The sequence below is a fragment of the Panicum hallii genome, chromosome 9, assembly GCF_002211085.1.
Source record: "Panicum hallii strain FIL2 chromosome 9, PHallii_v3.1, whole genome shotgun sequence".
NCBI lineage: Eukaryota > Viridiplantae > Streptophyta > Magnoliopsida > Poales > Poaceae > Panicum > Panicum hallii.
This window is the reverse complement of record NC_038050.1, coordinates 65252031-65271183: the sequence shown is the minus strand read 5'-3', so window position 1 is coordinate 65271183 and position 19153 is coordinate 65252031. Positions and strand designations below refer to the sequence as shown.

At 45.0% G+C, this 19153-nt stretch overlaps 3 protein-coding genes across 3 annotated transcripts; all 3 read left to right on the top strand.

Annotated features, from left to right (window-relative positions):
- The first annotated feature begins 329 nt into the window (after window positions 1-329).
- Window positions 330-6780, top strand: LOC112876063 (kinesin-like protein KIN-5B). The gene is made up of 23 exons (XM_025940101.1): window positions 330-587; window positions 856-982; window positions 1193-1348; window positions 1432-1769; window positions 1859-1997; window positions 2591-2688; window positions 2781-2937; window positions 3018-3087; window positions 3165-3241; window positions 3363-3416; window positions 3506-3586; window positions 3693-3804; window positions 3922-4008; window positions 4160-4335; window positions 4423-4584; window positions 4665-4772; window positions 4861-5019; window positions 5098-5181; window positions 5258-5463; window positions 5576-5677; window positions 5776-5885; window positions 5964-6115; window positions 6371-6780. Exons 1-23 carry the CDS (start codon window positions 361-363, stop codon window positions 6584-6586), a joined length of 3198 nt encoding a protein of 1065 aa, XP_025795886.1. The 5' UTR covers window positions 330-360; the 3' UTR covers window positions 6587-6780.
- Window positions 6781-15091: 8311 nt separating this feature from the next.
- Window positions 15092-16954, top strand: LOC112875920 (E3 ubiquitin-protein ligase CSU1). The gene is made up of 2 exons (XM_025939928.1): window positions 15092-15512; window positions 16119-16954. The coding sequence occupies exons 1-2, from the start codon at window positions 15274-15276 to the stop codon at window positions 16795-16797; spliced, it is 918 nt and encodes a 305-aa protein (XP_025795713.1). The 5' UTR covers window positions 15092-15273; the 3' UTR covers window positions 16798-16954.
- A 326-nt stretch (window positions 16955-17280) lies between these two features.
- Window positions 17281-19087, top strand: LOC112875921 (photosynthetic NDH subunit of lumenal location 1, chloroplastic). The gene is made up of 8 exons (XM_025939929.1): window positions 17281-17467; window positions 17567-17663; window positions 17748-17831; window positions 17937-18010; window positions 18103-18225; window positions 18364-18435; window positions 18627-18723; window positions 18811-19087. Exons 1-8 carry the CDS (start codon window positions 17426-17428, stop codon window positions 18918-18920), a joined length of 699 nt encoding a protein of 232 aa, XP_025795714.1. The 5' UTR covers window positions 17281-17425; the 3' UTR covers window positions 18921-19087.
- Window positions 19088-19153: the final 66 nt, after the last annotated feature.

The following is a 19153-nucleotide window of genomic DNA, read 5'->3' as shown; positions in this document are numbered from 1 at the left end:
AAACACAAACATTCAAACAACCTTCAGAACTGGGCCTAAAATTTAGTTGGGCTTAGGCCCATGATGAGGCCCAACGCATGCACGCGCCCCCCACTGCCACGAAGCCACGTGTCCAAACGCGGTCACTCCCAGACGCCAGACACCCTTGGACCTTTGGTCCCAGCCGGTGTACACTGACACTCCCCACTGCGAATTCAAATTTCTCCGCAACGGAAACAACGCGGCCTTCCCCCTTTCTCCTTTCCCCAACCCACCCGACCACACAATCCCTCCCAAATCGCCAACCAAAATCCGCCCCAAAACCTCGCGATTACCTCAAGGTACTCCTCGGATCGGAGCGTCGCGGGTGTCCCCAGCGGCATGGCGCAGACGCCGAACCCCAGCAGGAGGTCGCTGGTCGGCCCGGCGCCGATGCCCTTCCTCACGCCGCGGCCGGAGCGGCGGCACCTCGAGATGAGGTGGGCGGACGGGGGGTCCCAAAGCGCCGTGCGCCGCAGCGGCGTGGGCGCCGTTGCCGGCAACGGTGGAGGTTGGGGTGGAGGCGACAGGGATCGCGAGGTGAACGTCCAGGTCGTGCTCCGGTGCAGGTGATTTACTCGAGACTGTGCAGAAATGGTTTTATCTGGTAGTGGCGTAGTGCTAAACTGCTAGTTGGATACTGACCACGAATGAATCGGGCGGATAGCTTACTTCTTCTGCTCGAGTTCTAGCGGGCGAGTTACAAGTACCCGGTATTCCTAAAAAGAAAAAGAAAGAAAAGTACCCGCTATACTCGAGCAGAAGAAGTGAGCAATCCGTTTGCATAACCGCGCTTGACAATAGCTACCGTTGCTGATATGTTCGTCCGACTTGTAGGCCACTTAGCGAGGATGAGCAGAGAGCGAATGTGCAGAGCGCCATCTCTTGTAATGACCCAAAGAGGGAGGTCACAGTTCTGCACAGCCTCTTCAAGCAAGCAGACAAAACGTTTACTTTTGACAAGGTAAAGCCTCTATGAACACCTATGTGCTTTTTTATTGTATGATATGATTGTAGAGGTGAACAGTTCTACTGTCGATTGGTTTTAATTTTATTAATGAAAAAATAAACAAAATCTTACACATGTAATAAGATTTAAACAGAAATGTTTTGTTATGATTGATATTTGCTTACCACCATTGTTCTTGGATATGTGGTGATTCTTTTATCCCAGGTGTTTGGACCAAAATCTCAGCAGAAGTTGGTATATGACCATGCTGTTGCACCGATTGTGAACGATGTCCTCGAAGGCTATAACTGCACTGTCTTCGCCTTTGGACAGACTGGAACAGGAAAAACGTATACCATGGAGGGAGAGATGAGACAGAAGGTACCCAGAATATTTGGACATCATCTATGAAAACAGGAAGTACCTTGTAACTGCTGAATAATTTGTCATATGTAATATGTTAGGTCAGTGAACTGCCGGATACTGCTGGTGTCATCCCTAGAGCAGTGCGCCATATCTTTGATATACTCGAAGCAGGAAAGGCTCATTATAGCATGAAGGTAACCTTTCTAGAGCTCTATAATGAAGATATAACAGACCTATTGGCTTTGGAGGACCAGAACAGATTCCCTGAAGATAGACAGAAGAGGCATATAACTCTTATGGAAGATGGCAAAGGCGGGGCAGTCATAAGAGGGCTTGAAGAGATTGTTGTCTACAGTCCTAGGGACATATATAGCCTTTTAGAACGTGGATCAGCTAGGAGACGCACTGCTGACACTGCATTAAACAAGCAAAGCAGGTTCTTGATCTTGATCATTCTGTCTCCACCTTTTGGTACAGAGGTCGTTGTCTGTTGGGGGCTAAGCTCTCTGCATTCTGTTCTTGCAGCCGATCACATGCTGTTTTTTCTATAAACATCCATGTCAAAGAAACAACTGTAGGTAATGAGGAACTCATGAAGTGTGGGAGGTTGAACCTTGTAGACTTGGCAGGATCAGAGAATATAGCTCGATCAGGCGTAAGAGAGGTAATTATTTTCCATTACCATTTCCAATCATTAGCGATTACGTTATCTGTTAGCGTGTTATATCTTGTCCAGTTTGGTAATTTGGTCTAATTGATGCATCCATCTTGTCTAACTTCTTCTATCAAATCACTTTGTCATGGTACAGCATGTGCTAGAACATGTTGCCCTTTAATTATAAATAGGTGGACCAAACAATGAGAATTTAACTTAGTACCATCACACATAAGTTGCCATACTATGCAAGGATGATACGGGGGTTCTTGATTAAATGTCATCAACACATTGGCTGATGTTTTCCAACTCAGTGGTCTTTTTCATGCTCGGGGGTTATAGGGTTACATGGCCACTAAAGGAATCAATCCAGTTCAGTAATATTGCATAATCCAGGAGTAGCGATCTGTATCAGGAACCTTACATTGCCAGTAAAATGGAGCGTTTTCCCTTTTCTGTCTTACCCAAGAGCTTTGTTACAGTATGCTGAATAAACTTATTTGTACATACAATCTTACTGTGGCTCTATCTTAGCATTCCAAAATTATGTTCTTTTGGCATGCCAGTCCTGTTTGAAGTCATGATTTCTAGCATGCTAATAGGGTAGAGCAAGAGAAGCCGGAGAAATGAATAAGAGCTTATTAACTCTGGGGCGTGTCATCACAGCGCTTGTGGAGCATTCTGTTCATGTGCCATACAGGTTATACAGCTGTGCTTACTTTTGATATGTAAGATCATTGGTAGTTTACTTAATGTGCATGGCAGTAATGCATATTTATTTACTTTTATCAGGGATAGTAAGCTCACCAGGCTGCTAAGAGAGTCATTAGGAGGAAAAGCCAAAACATGCATCATAGCAACGGTGTCTCCTTCTGTTCATTCCCTGGAAGAAACACTGGTTACACTTGATTATGCTTCTCGTGCTAAAAGCATAAGGAATAAGCCTGAGGTGCAACTTCTATTCATGCATGTGGTTTGAAACTTTAAATTTACTTGATACCCTTCTTACTAACTTGACAACAATTGCAGCCAAATCGAAAAACATGTAAATCTGTTATGCTCAAGGACATCTACCAAGAAATGGAAAGAATGAAACAAGGTCCGCCCTTTTCCTCTAGATTTTCCTACGTCCGTCACATTATTATAGGATCTCACAAGTATATTGTCACTTGTCAGATGTCAAAGCTGCAAGGGAAAAGAATGGAGTCTATATCCCTCATGAAAGGTTTGTCCTAGATGAGGCAGAAAAAAAGGTATAAGTACAAGTGCACAATACCTCCATCACCAAAGCTTTCAGATTTTCATTAAATATAGTTCTTATGGGACTCCTGTATGTTTTTTTAATATTCTAACAGCATTGACTATTTATCGCAGTCAATGAGGGAAAAAATGGAACATTTGGAGCTCAGTCTTGAAAAGCAGAACAAAGTATACCTATTCGCAATTCTGATGTAGTTGTATTTTTCCTCCACTAAATCGAGGTTGAACTGACTCATATACTTATGGTGATGTGTTAGGAAGTTGAAAAATTCAAAGGCTTGTACCTAGCAGAGCAGGAACGCCGCTTGGATTTTGAAAGTCAGAACAAAGATTTGAAGGTAAAGCAATTTGGAGAAGCTTCTTTTCCTTTTTTCCGAATAAGAAATACTTCCTTTTCATTTGTTTAGATTTCTTAGGGTCCTCACATTTTGTACATATCCTTAGGTAAATCTTGAAAGCTGGAAGGGAAAGTTTCTAGATCTTCAAGAAGCTCATTGTAGAGCTAACATGTTGCTGAGGGAGAAGGACTTCGTAATCTCAAATTTACTTTGTTCTGGTAAATTTTGTTTGTATTGCAAGTAATTAAGATAATTTCTAACTTGAAGAGTTTAATATATGTAATACTCTTCAATCAATGGTCATTACTTTTTCTGTTGTCCATCACATTGTATAGAAAACTCAATTGTGGAACATGCAAAGGATATGCGCAACAATTTGGAAAATGCATATGGAGATATTACTTTACTTTTGAGTAAATTAGGTAAATATTTACTGTAGCTTAATTTAATCCATTTTGTTGATTCTTTGTACTGACTGTTCTTGTCTTTCACAATCATCTATAGTAACTTAACTTAATCCATTTTGCCGTTTTTTTTGTACTGATTGTTATTGTCTTTCACAATCATTTATAGAAAGGCAATCAAAAACTGAAGCTGCAAATGAAGGCTTGCTATCTAGTTTCCGGGATGCATTGGATCAGAGTCTTGGAGTTCTGCATAACACAGTGGTTGGATCAGTTTGTGAACAGCATAAAATTTTGGAGTCTATGAATGAACAAACGAAGTCATACTTTTCAGCTAAAACTGAGGTGACACTCTTGAAATGCTATACTTTTCAATGACTACCGTCCCTCTCCTAGTACACTAAAATAGCTGCAACATACAATTGCTTACAGTCAGCAAATCAATTGGAGAGAAGAATCACAAAAGCCAAAGATATGTATGTCTCTGGGGTCCAATGCATGAAGGAGCTTGCTGATACCCTGAGACAGCGATCTATCATAGACGCTGAGCAGATGAGGCTTAACATATCTACTCATGCGATTACTGTTGACAACGTATGAAATAACAGAAACTTTCATATCAGTATCTAATGCAAAAAAACTAATGCTGAATGCAGTCTAATTATTTTCTATAGTTTCTAGCGATGATGGTTTTGGAAGCTGAACAAATTCTGGATGATGTTCTGAAATCTACTTCAGAGCTCAAGGAACTTTTAGCCTTTTCTGCAGAACTACAACAGGCTGTATGTCTCCTTGATCTTGTTAGTTCATGTGCCTGTATGGAACATATTTAGTTGATGCAGCAACCCATCGGATGGTTTTTATATTCAGGGATTGAAAAGGAGTCTTACTTCTGCACAAGCCATGTCAAAGACATCAATTGATTTCTTTGAACATATCAGGATACATGTGTCTCGGCTCATCAAACTTATGGAGCAGAATCAAATAGAAAGGTCCTCAAAGCTTCTTGGATTTGAGAATGAGTTTAAGGTAGTTAATTTTGGTATATGTGGTGCTATAGATTTCATTTATGAATGAACTCTCCGATGACGCACTTCCTTTTGACAGGAAATTTGTGTTGAAGATGAGCAAGCTGCTATGAACAAGATTGCTGCGATTTTAGCAGGGTTGACTGCCAAGAAAACTACAATGGTCAGATAGTTTATTGCATGAGCAAATAAAATGGCCTTAGTGTGACTTCAGGTTTAACTAATGTATCTGTTAACAGGTTTCAGCATATGTGGGGCAGCTGAATGAGAGATACAGTGAAGAGCAGAAACACCTAAATTTGGAGATTTGCAACCTACAGCAGATTTCAGATAATGGCAAAGATGAGTCGGTGGCTTATGTTGGAGTAGTAGAGAGCCAGTTCCAGGAGGATATGTCATCGCATGCTAAATTAAATGATCAAATGGAAGGCATCTTGCAGCAATGGTACCCATCTCACCTGCCAGCCTCAAACATTGCAATTTGAATCAGCTATTCACTCTTGAAGTGCTTTTATTTCCATTAATTGTTTATGATGAAGAGGCACTGTCCATTGCAGCTTGAAGAAAGGTGGCCATTCTGTATCTTACTGGTCACATACACAATCATCTTTGCATGATCTTTGTAAGAGCTCAATCATGGAGGCTGATGATTTTATCGAGTAAGTTGTAATCATGTTCAGTAAAACTTATCTTTCTTTGGTATTCTGAGCATTTATTTAGGGCTTTTCCAGATCTCATACTTGTTTCTGGTTTGCAGAGAAAGAAGAAACAAAAATGAAAATATTTTCCAGGAAAAGCTGATGTTTTCTTCACAGAATGATGCAGAGTTTAATGCCATTACATCTGATGTGTTGACTTCTTCAAAGAGTAACACGACTAACCTTTATAATAAATTTGTTGCCCAAAAGATGTCATTTTCCTTATGTTGGCCATACACATTTCCAGATTCCCTCTTATTGGATCATGAAACTAGAAAGATGATAGAAAGTGCCTCCACCACTTTCTCGGATCATCTGGAATTGCTGAATGAAAGACACAGTGAAGGCACAGAGTCTATAAGAAACATTTCAAGTAACTGTCTTGAGAAGAATTACATGGTAAGCTCTGCGCATTTGTTTAGAGCAAGTTGCAATAAGGATATAAAAGATAACACAACAAGTATCTTTTGATGAAGTTTAGCCAAACGAAACTGTACTACTGTTGTCTGGCTGAAAGTGGCAAATCCCTCATTGCAACAGAACCATATCTTCGTATGAGCATGTTTAAAATTTCAAGTGATGAATTGAATATTGCTCAATGCAAACAACCTTTTATATCACTGTCACTTGATTTAACTACTGTTCATCCATCAGGCTAATAGTCCGATTCGGCACCGTCCACGGGAACTACTGACCAATGCAAACAGCTTGGAAGCAATTGAAGAACTAAGAGCATCTGTTCCAGATCTCGTGGCAAAGTTCAGGTCGGAGAACAAGCTGGATGAAATTGACAAGGGGAAGCAATTCTCGGATCAAAGGACACGCACTTCAAGAAGTCCTCTGATGCCTGTCAATCAGAACGTTGAGTGAAGAACGCAGCAAATTGTATGATGCTCAAATGTTGTAAAGATGGCAAGATATCTTGCCGATTTGTCACCTTATTTTATCATGCCTCAGCTGCTGCTGTGTGCGAAGATTCTGATTAGCGTATCAGAAGGTCAAAACGATTTGTTTTCTCTTTGTGAAGTAGTATTATCTAAATGAGTGTGATTTTCTTAGTCTTATCCATCATCCTTTCCAAGATTTCTTATCAATCCTCATTCAGAAAAGAAAAAACTGATCAATGTTCTGAAGGCTTCGTGTCCAAGGAAAGTTGCACGCAATGTTCAATTTGTTTCTCATTCCTGACACATAATACATGGCAAGTCCAAACCATTACTATTAAAAGGTTTGCTAGCATGGTATGGATCCACCTATTCCTTTTGTGGCGTGCTTTCCATTTTTTGAACGCAAGATATTGCAGTACTTCTTATTCCCTGTTTCAGATTCTGTGGAGGATTGTCGGATGAGGAAACTGGCGTAGAGGAGAGGATGATATGGAGAACGGTGCAAAGATCCACTGAAGAAAGAGGGGACTCAGGGGAGAAGGAAAGAATAAGATGCAGAAAAGCGGAGAGGAGCAGAGTCTCGTGAGCCAAGATAATGGTTTGTCGATCCGCGATACAGAGGTCCGTTCCTCTCTTTACCTGGGAATTCCCTTCACCTGTTCTAGCATTTCTTCTCTCTCTCTCTCTCTCTCTCTCTCTCTCTCTCTCTCTCTCTCTCTCTCTCTCTCTCTCTCTTATGCCTTGATGCATTGAGATAAAATTTAGACATATTGCACATTATAGTCGTCAAAAATATTTATGGTTGGATAGATTCAATTTAGATGCCTACTCTTTGTCAAAGATATCATGTTCGAAAATTTTGTGGTACAACTTGTATGTAAAGATAATGAAATTTTCGCGAACAAGATGAACGTATGAAAACTGCGAACTGTTTGCAAAGTTCCCCATGAATTTTGCGTTTTAAGAAATGCATGAATTTGACATACGCAGAAGTATTTCTTGCACATGAATGTTCACGGTACTAACACGACATGACAGAGATGGCATTAGCAGAGATGTGTCCGAAGTAAGATTAAAAAGCTTTGCCCTTGCCCGTCCTCTTTGCAGGGGCGCGGTGTTTTGGAGGAAGAGCTCAGCTGGGCCAGATTGGAGAGGCAGAAGGTCCTCGCCTTGTCCGCAGAGGCTGACGAGGCCATCTGGCATCTGGCCGCACTTGCCCGGCGAACGATGCAAGAAAGGGACGAGGCGAGGAACCAGGCGAGGATGCTGCTCGCGGGCTTGCAGGCGAGGAACGCCCAGACGATGACGATGCTTCCCCGAACACCATGCTCCGGGTCCAGGGTTGCAGGGCCTGGCGCGTTCGCCGCCACCGGCTACAGCCAGAGCCAGGCCCTTGCTCCCGCCGCGTTCGGGCCTCCCGGCAACGCGGCGATGCAGGGTCAGGGGCAGTATGCCCGGGCCGGAGCCGGGTGTTGCGTCGCATCGTCCAGCGGCTTCGGCCACACCAGACTCGCCTCGCCGCTGGACGCGTACGCTGCTCACCCAGCTCTGAACGGCTTCGCTTCCTCGAGCCAGGATCACTTCGACCCCGACATGTTCCTGGTGGACGTCGCGGAATCGCCGCAAGATGCCGTTCCGGCCGCTGCGGGCTCCAGCCAGGAGAGAAGCTCCGGCGCGTATGGTCAGATCGCCGAGCAGAAGCCCTTGCAGTGGAAAGGCAAATCAGCAGCTCAAGATGCCGTGCTTCGTGGTGCTGCAGGCCATGGCCATGCTCCATAGTTAGCAGTTTGTCGGTGGTGGGTGCGGTGCCCCCACTCTTGGGTTTTTGAGTTCTCTTCGACTCAGAATTGAACTAAAAGATCAGGTTAAACCTGAACCTGCTAGTTCCGACGGCGTTGAATCATTTCACCTATCCTGGGTCTCGGGGGCCAGCCGGCACACCTAAACTGCTGTTATCCTGATCCAGCGCGCAAGCTTAACGCAAAAAAAAAACATCTGTTTTTCGAACGTGGGAATATCGTCAAATGTTTTGTTGAAGAAATCTCTCGTTCTACTAGAACATAACTGGGTTTGAGGTTTGAGCACGATCAAAAGAATTGTCACGTTTAATTGGAACGGCAGCGCGCCACCAATCCAGCCTACCATGGCGGCATCAGCGAGCCCCTACGTCGGCGCGGCCAACGGCAGCGGGTCCTCCGAGAGGCGGAGGCGGAGGAGGAGGAGGAAGACCTGCTGCCGGTGACTGGGGAGCGGCTGGGCGCCGCGGTCCTGCTGTCGGAGCTCCGGGCGGGGTTCAGGCTGCTGGCGGACCCGGCGCGGGGCGCCATCACGAACGAGAGCCTGCGCCGCGGCGCGGTGGCGGCAGGATGACGCCTGCGGAGGCCGCCGACATGGTGCGGGAGGGCGACGGAGACGGGTTCGGGGACCTCGGGCTCGGACTCGGAGCCGGCCATGGCCGGCGGCTGGCGCCTTCCGCGGCGTTCAACGTTTTCGTGAAAAGCCCTTGGACCCCCTAAATAATTTACATAAAACCCCCTATATCGGATCGCGATTAATAATCGCGATCCGATTATTTACAACTAAACCCCTATATTGGATCGTGATTAATAATCGCGATCCGATTATTTACATAAAAACCCCTTCTTATTTCCAGAATGGTCCCTCCGGCATTACTGCTGCCTGCTTCCTTCCCCGGGCAGCTCCGGCGACTGACGCGCCGCCACGCCGTCGTGTACGGAGTTCCGCTCCTCCTCCTCCGATTCTCCCCCCTGCGTCCCTGCTGAATCCCTCCTGCCGCTTCCGCTCCCTCCGTCATTGCCAACCCCCCAATCTTCGTCGGGGCCGGCGGCGGCTTCGCGGCGTGCCGGGTGGAGGGTGGCCATGGCTTGGCGCCGCTGTTTTGGCGCAGGAGTGAGGCCCTCGCGATCGGCAACTGATGCTGCTGAGGCCAGGAACCGTGTGAGCGCTCGCCGACGCCGACGCCGCACACCGTCACCGTTTGGGCTAGGCTAGGAATCGTGAGCGCTATACCTCGCTCTCGCTGTCATCGCCATTGCGCCATCGACGAAGCCGCAGGCATATCGTTGTTCGTTCATCCGTCAGTGGGGCCTGGCTGGCCGTGGCGGGGCATGAGACGAGCCGACGAGGCGGCCCGAGCTACGAGATAGATTCCAAGACCTCTCGGGCTTCTGCTCGGGCTTGGACTCGGAGACGGCCGTTGTTTGCTGCCGCTGTTCTGGCAAGAGGCGACAGGTGTTGCTAGGAGCATCGAACGCTCGCCATCATCGCTGTTCTTGGTGCTTGCTGTTCTGCTGACTACTACTACTGCTGTCTGCTGCCAGATGTGTTTAGTTTTAGTTCACTTGGAGTTGAATGTCATGTACTTTGATATGGGATTTCACATCAATGGTCACACTATTGTTCGTCAGCTTTTATTTTACTTTGATTTGGTATGGTACTGTATGAAGTGGTAACCCAGATTTTAGTTCATTTCTATGATTCTATCTATGTAGTGCTTTGATTTTAATTCTTGACTAGATATGAACTTGGTATTAACATCTTATTCGTCTTGGTTAAATTTTAGGACATTCATTTTGAGTTGAACCGAGTAAATTTTAGAATACGAATTTGAATTCGAACTATCCTTTTTTATTCAAATCCAAGAAGATTCAGATTTGTATTCGAGTTAGGATTAAAATGTGGTAAAACAATGCTATCCGGATTCGAATCCATCCCCGTACCTGAATCGGGGGCTCCTATCTATATTCCGGAAGATAGGAAGCTATCTAACGCACAGCCCATCATATCCCATGATTGCTTTGCGCCGTCGCCCAGCCCAACAATGCAAAGCTTGGATTTTGAATCTTGTGAGTTGCATGCAGAACCACATGAGGCAGTAGAGCAGAACATGCAGCAACAAGCTCAGACGCATGTCGTACAAGAAAGGTGGTAGGTGTGCTTTATACTAAACTGTCTAAACATTTATTCAAATGTAGTTCAACAATTTCAATAAACTACTTCAATATTTTATGTGGAAATGTTGGGATAGTATCTAAAAAATGTTCAACATGTATACTAAAATGTTGAATTAACATATTTTGAATGTTCTATTTTTTAAAAAAATAAAATATATTCATATTGAATCTTGTTTCGTTGTATAAAATCTAAGCAACATCATCGTTCGAACAGAATCCAAAACGCACTTATAGTTTGAAAGAAAAATAAAATCAAAGTTTCATATCTAAAAGAAATCCATCTAACCACCCTTCACAGTAGCCAACTAGATGCCAACACCTGTCCTGCTTCCCTTCACAGGCCAGTCATGCGCGGAACTAGCTAGCCCCGTGCTTTCATCTCGTCCGTTCGTTTTTCCCCGTACGGATCTCAAACATTGGAAGATAGATAAAAATAATCTTCCGGAAGATATATATATATATATAGGAACCACGCACCTGAATGACTTTTTTCTAAAAAGGGGATTAAAAAATATTCGAAAAAGGGGTGCCAGTTGGAGAAATTTAGAGAAATGGGTGCCTCCCGCCCGCTGAACGGGCGGAAAGGGCTCAAAAAAAAATTTCCAGGGACCTCTTCGTGAATAAGAAAACTTTTCTTATTCACGAAGAGGTCCCTGAATCAGGCCTCCCGCCCGGCCACTGGGCGGGATGCCTCCCGCCCGGCCAGTGGGCGGGATGCTCCTGGTCCATTTTTGTTATATTTTTTCTTAGATTTTTTGTTTCAGAAACTATTTGAAATTCAGAGTTTTTTCAAATATAAGATTTATTCGCCATACTCTTATGTATGCATATAAAATTTTAATTCAATTTTACGAAAAAGATTACGGTATTTAAAACTCATACGAAGAAGATAGTTAAACGTTTGCAACGTAGAATCTAAATATTACGATAGTACAATACATGAAGCCATTAAAAATAAAATAATATGATAATGAACATTACAAATATTACAAATACATGAATCCAAATATTGTGTCTTCAGTCAATGCGGCAAATATTACAAATACGTATCCAGATCTGATAGAATCTCAACGCAGCAAATATTACATATGAGCAAACAACGTTTAAATAAAATTACAACTAAATGATGCCTGATGACGTACTAGCACTCGATCGGCGACGTCTCCCACTTCTTGATGCAACCGGAGGTCTTCCATCTGTAGCATCACCTGTAGGGCCAGCTTCAGCACAACTGGGGCCAGCATCATTGGTTGGACAACGTTTATACGTGTGTCCAATCTGATTACATGCACTGCAGCGTTGTATCCTCGGACGGAGCTCTGACTCATCCATATCATTACGAATACGCCGTGACTGACGGCGCCATCTCTTAACCCGTGATGATCTTGGGTCTGGAATATATATAACAGGATTCGCTGTCTCAGTGAACGATCCAACCAAACGGAACCCATAGATCTCATACTGCCAGGTGCTAGCAATTGTCTCCTTTCTGAAGTAATGTGAAACATATATATCGACAGGATGTCCAACATCCGCACAAGCAGCCATTACATGAGAACAAGGTAAGTGCAGCAACTTGGGCGTCATGCATGAGCAATAACAAGTTCCATCAAACTTGAGAATGCACTCCTTTACAGGAATTTGACGTCTCATGCCATGTCGCGCTCTGTCTTTAGGAGATACCTCAAACTTGAGCTCCTGTGTTCCATATTGCCGTACAAGGTGTAGCCGGGCGCTTTCTGCCTTCTTAGTCATATATTCTGTTATCTTGAATCCAAAATTTCTGTCTGGATCTCGCATGAATATCTGATTTTTAGTGAACCGCTCCTAAAAGTAATCGGTACACCCGCGGACAATGAATTCAACAATTGCAACCAGTGGAAGCCCACGAACACCTCGCAGCACCCAATTGTAAACTTCGGCGAAGTTGGTGGTCATTATACCGTACCTTGCACCATCGGTATCATAAGTAACGCCCACTTCTCCTTAGGTTCATTCTCAATCCATTCAGAAAATTTTTTCACCGCTGACCCAGACCTTCTGCGAGTACGTGCAGTATCTGTTGGCAAAGGGTACAAAGCCTCTGCTTCATCCTGTGCAGTTATGTTTTTTGATGCGTCCTCAGCTCTTTTCTTTCCGGTCAGTTCATCAAGTTTCTGCCACTGCTTGTTAAATTTTTACTGATTCGTTTCCTTGCATAGCCTCTTAAACATATCCATAAGGTGCTTGTTCTTGAATTGCCTGAAAAAGTTTGCACCGATATGCCTCATGCACCACCTACTGCTAATATCATGCCACTTGGGCGGCTCTCCGGTCTCCACACACCCCTGCTGCAAATCTAGAATTGCCCTCAGTATGCCGGCGTGACGATCATGAATCAGGCAGACATCTTCCCTATCCCGAACGACTGCAAGATTAACCCGTTCCAGAAACCAGTACCAACTGTCTGTGTTCTCACTCTCAACAAAAGCAAAAGCAACAGGCAGCAATTGATTGTTTCCATCCACTCCAATAGCTGTCAGCATTTGCAATCTATACTTTCCTGTGAGAAAAGTCCCGTCGATGCACGGGATAGGCCGGCAGTGATGGAATGCGTTAATGCATGGACCCAAGCTGAAAAAGACCCGCTGCAATGTGTGGGGCGGACCTTCTCCTCTGTCTAGAGTTTTTCAGGTCATAGTAGCTTTCAGGATTTCTCTGACATAGGACGGCCAGCATTCGAGGAACATTATCATATGCAGACTCGAACGTACCAAACCTCATCTCCAACACCTTTTGTTTTGCACTCCACGCCTTGCTGCATGAGATGGTATACTTGTACTTTTCCTGAATGTACCTGATAATAGACTTTGGTTCATATGACAAGTTCTCTACTATCGTCCCGTACATCTCATTTGCGATGTATTGCGACGTGAGGTTGCGATGGCTCTTCTGCACCCCAGGCAAATGACAAGTGTGCTGAGTGACAATGGAGCATTCCCAATAATCTTTCCATTTACCCTTATAGGCATGCACCCGCCATGGACAGCCATCCTTCACACATACCACATCGTACTTACGAGATTTGCACTCGACTGTCTTAAACTCTCGCATAAGAGAGAGAGACCAGCACTTAACAGCTTCCTTCACCTCTTCAATTGAGTGGTACCTTACACCCTGGATAATTTCATTCTCCCTGCAATCCGAAGGCCAGCTACATCCGTCATCTACGACAAGATGACTGAAGTCGCTGCTTACCCAATCTTGAGGCACATCATCGTCATTATCAGACGAATTGGCATTCATTGCTTCATCCAATTCACGTTCTTCTTCTTGCAGGTGTTCAACAATAAAGGGTACGTTCTCCCCCTCATCAGCCACGCATTGAGGTGCTGCGGTGCCACCTGCCTCAATGTTTGACTCCTCAACTTCTTCATCAATATTTTCATCCTCCGGAGCAGCTTCAATGTTTATCAAAGGGTTTTGGTGCACACTGACAAGGAGTACCAGTGGCCACTGCCAATGAATTGCATTTGCAGATAAGTTAACCAGTCCTCGTTGCTTGCAAGTGGCATAAGCTCCCAGATCAAAGCGTGAGTGGTACGATTTATGACGCATTGAACACGCACAGTGTCTGTCTCCTGATTAATCCTTAATCCCCTCATTAACCAGTTGCATAGGGATTCAAATGTCCTCTCGTGCGGTCTGGTAATTCCTCTGACCGCACAGTTGAATTCACTTAAATCTACCCCATTCGGCCCATAAATCACATTTCCTTCTCCGTAATATATACTGAAAAAACTCTTCTCGGAAGACATATCTATCAATCATTAATAAACTAGTTATATTACATATTAATACACAACGAACGACGATCCTAAATTTCAGCGACTCTCAGATTATATTTTACAGATTCTAAACTATTCAGATTATAAATTATATTAAAAACAAATAAAAATATTAAAAACTATTCAAAACATAACTACTCTAAGAAATATTTCCTAAATTATACTTATTTTCAAGTACTTATATGGCTAGAATGAGAATATACCTTAAAATCGACGTGTGGACAGGGCTTCGCCGCTTCCTCTTCTCTCTTCCTCTCCTCTCTTTCTCTTTTTTCTGATTTTTGCTGGATAAAATGGTATTTTTGGGGCAGGTTGCGGCTTATATAGCCTGTGGGGGACCTCCCGCCCTACCAATGGGCGGGATGCCCCTCAGCACAACATCCTGCCCTTTGGTTGGGCATCCCGCCCGTGGGACCTCTTCGAGGCCCTCGTGGGACATCCCGCCCGCTGGGTGGGCGGGATGTCCCCGGCCCAACGCGTCCCGCCCGTTCAGCGGGCGGGAGGCACCCATTTCTCTAAATTTTCCCAACTGGCACCCCTTTTTCGAATTTTAGTTTTTTTTAATCCTTTTTTTGAAAAAAAGTCGCACCTGAATCCTAATCCATCTCGGCCGTGTGCCTGTCTTGCCCGTGTCCGGCCCACGAAAACATTCAACACACGGGCCGTATACTACTCTCTCCCAGCCCGACCCAGATACAGAGCCGAGCCCACCACCGCTTCCTCTCTCTCGTCCTCACCGTCGCCCCTCCTCGTCTCTTCCCTTCCTTCCCCGACAAAACAAATCTAGGGTTCCAAGCGAGCGAGGCCTACCTCCGCCGGCCGATCCCCTGAACCCTCCCGGACTTGGAGCCGAGTCGACGCACGCGAAGATGCCGCAGCGGCACTCGAAGAACAACAATGACCTCGCCTTCTTCACGTACGAGGAGAAGCGGAAGCTCGGGTACGGCACGCAGCGGGAGCGCCTGGGGAAGGACTCCATCAAGCCCTTCGACGCCTGCTGCCTCTGCCTCAAGCCGCTCATCGACCCGCTGTGCTGCCCCAAGGGACACACCTTCTGCAAGGAGTGCATCCTCGAGTGTCTCCTCGCCCAGAAGAAGGATATCAAGCGGTAGGTGGCCACACTGCACGGTTCACCTCTCTGTGTTGTTGATTGCTTACTTGCTTTAGCGAGTTTTGAGATGGAGTAGTTGATCGGGGAGGAGGGAGGGCGATAGAGGGGAGGGGAGGGGAGGAGGTCGCAGCGTATTTGCGAGAAGTATTGTCAGGCTAGTATATCAGTACCGCATGGCGCAGGTGGCTGATAGTTTTGTGAGGATATTAAGCGAAGCGCACCCATGAATTTTAGGTCAAAAGTGTCTCACCCGAAGTTAGATTTGGTTTTGCAAGCCCACACTTGTATACGGGATAAAATTGTCTTTCCTGGATCTGTTCTGTGTTGAATCGAATTCTTGTATGTACGTAGTGGTGTTCTGCACAAACATTTGACCTTTGACATTTCTCATTGTGTCTGTGAATATATGTTTGTTCAAGTTTACCAGTAATCGTATTCATCGACCACTCATCATCAGACTAATTCCCTTATTGTAGTTGCCTTACCTAGAATTTCTGTTGATGTTCACGATGGACGCCAAAAATGCTGTAGTTGGCCCTAAACTATCTGCTTTATAATTGAGCTACTGAGCAGAATACTGAGTGTTTACTCTCGTTATTCCAGCAAGCTAGCAGCTCATGAGGCCCAGAAAAAGCAAGAGAAGGAAGAGGAGGAGGAGAAGCTGATGCTGCAGAAGGCTAAGGAGTTGGATGCCTTTGATCAGCAGAATCATGGAGCTGTTCCCCAGTACCATGATCGCAGTGGCTCCCAAGACAAGAATGGATTTCATGGAGCAAACAGTGTGAAGGTTACTTCTTTCGAAGAGGAAGCTCTCCGCAATATGAAGGCATTCTGGCTCCCTTCGGCTACTCCTGAAGCTTCGGTCAAGGTAGATGCCCCCTCCACCGACACAGTCTGCCCTGAAGGGCAGGAGAAGCTCAAGTTGAAATCGCTCTTCCCAATCTCGTTCACTGAAGAAAACGCTGACCAGAAGAGCAAGAAGTCAGTGGAAAAGAGCTACATGTGCCCTAGTTGCAAGTCCACCCTTACAAATACCATGACCTTGGTGGCGATCAGCACCTGTGGCCATGTCTTCTGCAAGAAGTGCTCTGACAAGTTTCTAGTGAAGGATAAAGTTTGCTTGGAGTGTAACAAACCATTTAAGGAGAGGAATCTGGTTCCTTTGGAGAAAGGTGGAACCGGGTTTGCTGCGCATGATGAACGCTTGGAGGCAAGGGATTTCAAGTATTTGGGGAGTGGTTCTGGGTTAGGGTTAGTGAAACCAGCTCCAAAGGCTTACTAGCCTTCAATAGTTGTAGCAGCTGTTGTAATAGCTTATCATGGTCTCATCAAATTATGTAACCTGAAAATTTTGTTTCATGGCATCCATATGTTTGTATTTGCAACAGTTGATGTTTAAAGTCTTTAACGACATCAATCTGATATGCCTGTGTCTTGTAGTTGCTTCTTTGCTAAATTTGTGAGATTGCAGCTGATATATTATGATGTAGCTACTCCGCTTCCACTTGCTGCTTGCATGTTCGATCAGAAACATCTCATCTCTTGTCTCTTGATGCTATTGAGATTGCTAATTTGGCATGCATATTAATTCTCAACCCTGGAAAACGAGCAGAAACAGGCCAAGTCATCAGCTATCTATCAGAAAGGCTGTTGGATGGCTCATTTTTGTCAGTCAGTGCTCTTGGATGGCCCATTTTCGTCAGTCAGTGCTCAGTACAAGACAAGGGGCAAAAGTGATGAAATGAGGATAATGAAAATGCAGACTTGGCTGCCTTGGCTTCCAGCCACACACTCAACACTGGACAAGCGAGCGTGCCACGGTCCAGCCACTATGGATAACTGATGCTGGGGTGCAAGCTTCAGAGAACTCTTCCTCGAGCTCAGTGCTATCCTGAACTACTGAAGGTGAAATGGCAAGCCTGCAGAATCTGATTTGTTCCGTATCTAAACAAGTATGTGCTCGAGCCCACTTCTAATTGTTTTCTAGAATTTATTTATTTTCCCTGCCTGTTTTGAGGAGTTAACATCTTGAACCTGGTGCTGATTTTCAGTTGGTTGCGCCAAATTTTGCGGTGACTGCCAAACTGAATGGGGCTTCTCACTCTGTTGTCTCAGCAAGCTCAAGCGGAGCATCCTCGCATGAAAAGAGTAATGCCCCCCTTTTGTAGTTTTTCTCAATTCATCCGATGGTCCACAGAATTGTGTTTACAATACATCTCCCCACTTGTATAGATGTCACGAAAAGACAGTTAGCTTTGCTTGGTGCTGGAGCATTAGCCACTGGCCTTCTGAAGACAAGCTCTGCATTTGCTGAAGGTAATGGCCGTCTTTCAGGATCAGTGTATATGAATTCCTCAAGCTCTCAAGCAGACTTTGTAGTTCTTTGATTCGACATTAACTGGAGTTGTTCCTAGTTTCCAGAAGTACCGAAGAATTACAAGTCTTACGTGGATGCAAAAGATGGATATTCGTATCTCTATCCAGCCGAATGGAGGGTATGATTCCTGTATAGTGAAGACTCAAATGCCAACGACCTTTTCCCCTGTATGAAAATTTTCATAATTCCTTTGCTTGGTTGTCTCGTTAGGATTTCGACTTCTTGGGTCATGATTCAGCATTCAAAGATCGTAATCTGGCTCTTCAGTGTGTCCGTGTGGGATTTATTCCTACTGATAAAACAGATATTCGCGACCTAGGACCAATGGATGAGGTGGGTTTATTTCCTACTATGTATTGTTTGCTTTGATTAGTCACAGAAGATAGACATATATAGCTTTGAAAACCCTGCAGCCGAAGCACTGCATATTCACTCTTGCTGATCTGATGAACATTTTTCACATCATACCAGGCCATCTTCAATTTGGTGAACAACGTCTACGCTGCCCCAAATCAAAAACCGTCGATCTATGACATGCAAGAGGTTTGCCGTCTGGTCATTGTCCATGCAATCAGCATTTCTTACTCGTCCACAGAGTGGCTAATTTAATTGGACGCTCTATATTTGCCCAAGTGCCTGAGCAGAAACTCTGATGAGTAACTTATGCGCTGCTTTATGTGTACTGTTCTATTGCGGGGCAGCTCAGTGTTCAGTTGATGCTACTGTTTTTGCAGCGCACGGTGGATGGCAAGAACTACTGGACGTTCGAGTACGATCTGGAGGCTCCGGGCTACGGCGTATCCGCGTTCGCGACAGTCGCCATTGGAAACGGTAGGAAGCCACTGAAGCACAGAATCATAAGCAATACTAGTCTGAAAAAAAGAGAGGAGATAACCTCCCTCTCTGTTCTCCTACCAGGTCGGTACTACACGCTGATCGTGACTGCGAACGAACGCCGGTGGAGCAGGCTCCGGAACAGGCTCAAGGTCGTCGCGGACTCTTTCAAGATCTCCGACCTGACCGCGTGACCGCCCGCGTTCGTTAACTGCAATGTACGGTCTCATTCGGTCATGGTATACTTGCGCTTGCTGAAAGAGAAACGGCTACACCTCACGTGCGGATAATCGTGCGTGTTTCATTTGGTGAAAGACAAAATGCCAAATATTGATTGCTAACGTTTCTGTGGCGTCCAAAATTGTATGTTCGGTGAAACAGCAGCCAATCCAAGTGCAGGGTCACGCCAACGTTAAAATACCGAAAT

Excerpts from the sequence above, each read along its gene's own strand:
- LOC112876063 (XM_025940101.1), top strand. The coding sequence starts at position 361 with ATGGCGCAGACGCCGAACCCCAGCAGGAGGTCGCTGGTCGGCCCGGCG. Across the intron at positions 3,088-3,164 it reads AATGGAAAGAATGAAACAAG|ATGTCAAAGCTGCAAGGGAA; the intron begins GTCCGCCCTTTT and ends GTCACTTGTCAG. Across the intron at positions 5,678-5,775 it reads GAGGCTGATGATTTTATCGA|AGAAAGAAGAAACAAAAATG; the intron begins GTAAGTTGTAAT and ends TCTGGTTTGCAG.
- LOC112875920 (XM_025939928.1), top strand. The coding sequence starts at position 15,274 with ATGCCGCAGCGGCACTCGAAGAACAACAATGACCTCGCCTTCTTCACG. Across the intron at positions 15,513-16,118 it reads CAGAAGAAGGATATCAAGCG|CAAGCTAGCAGCTCATGAGG; the intron begins GTAGGTGGCCAC and ends TCGTTATTCCAG.
- LOC112875921 (XM_025939929.1), top strand. The coding sequence starts at position 17,426 with ATGGCAAGCCTGCAGAATCTGATTTGTTCCGTATCTAAACAA. Across the intron at positions 17,832-17,936 it reads AAGCTCTGCATTTGCTGAAG|AAGTACCGAAGAATTACAAG; the intron begins GTAATGGCCGTC and ends CCTAGTTTCCAG. Across the intron at positions 18,011-18,102 it reads TCTATCCAGCCGAATGGAGG|GATTTCGACTTCTTGGGTCA; the intron begins GTATGATTCCTG and ends TTGTCTCGTTAG.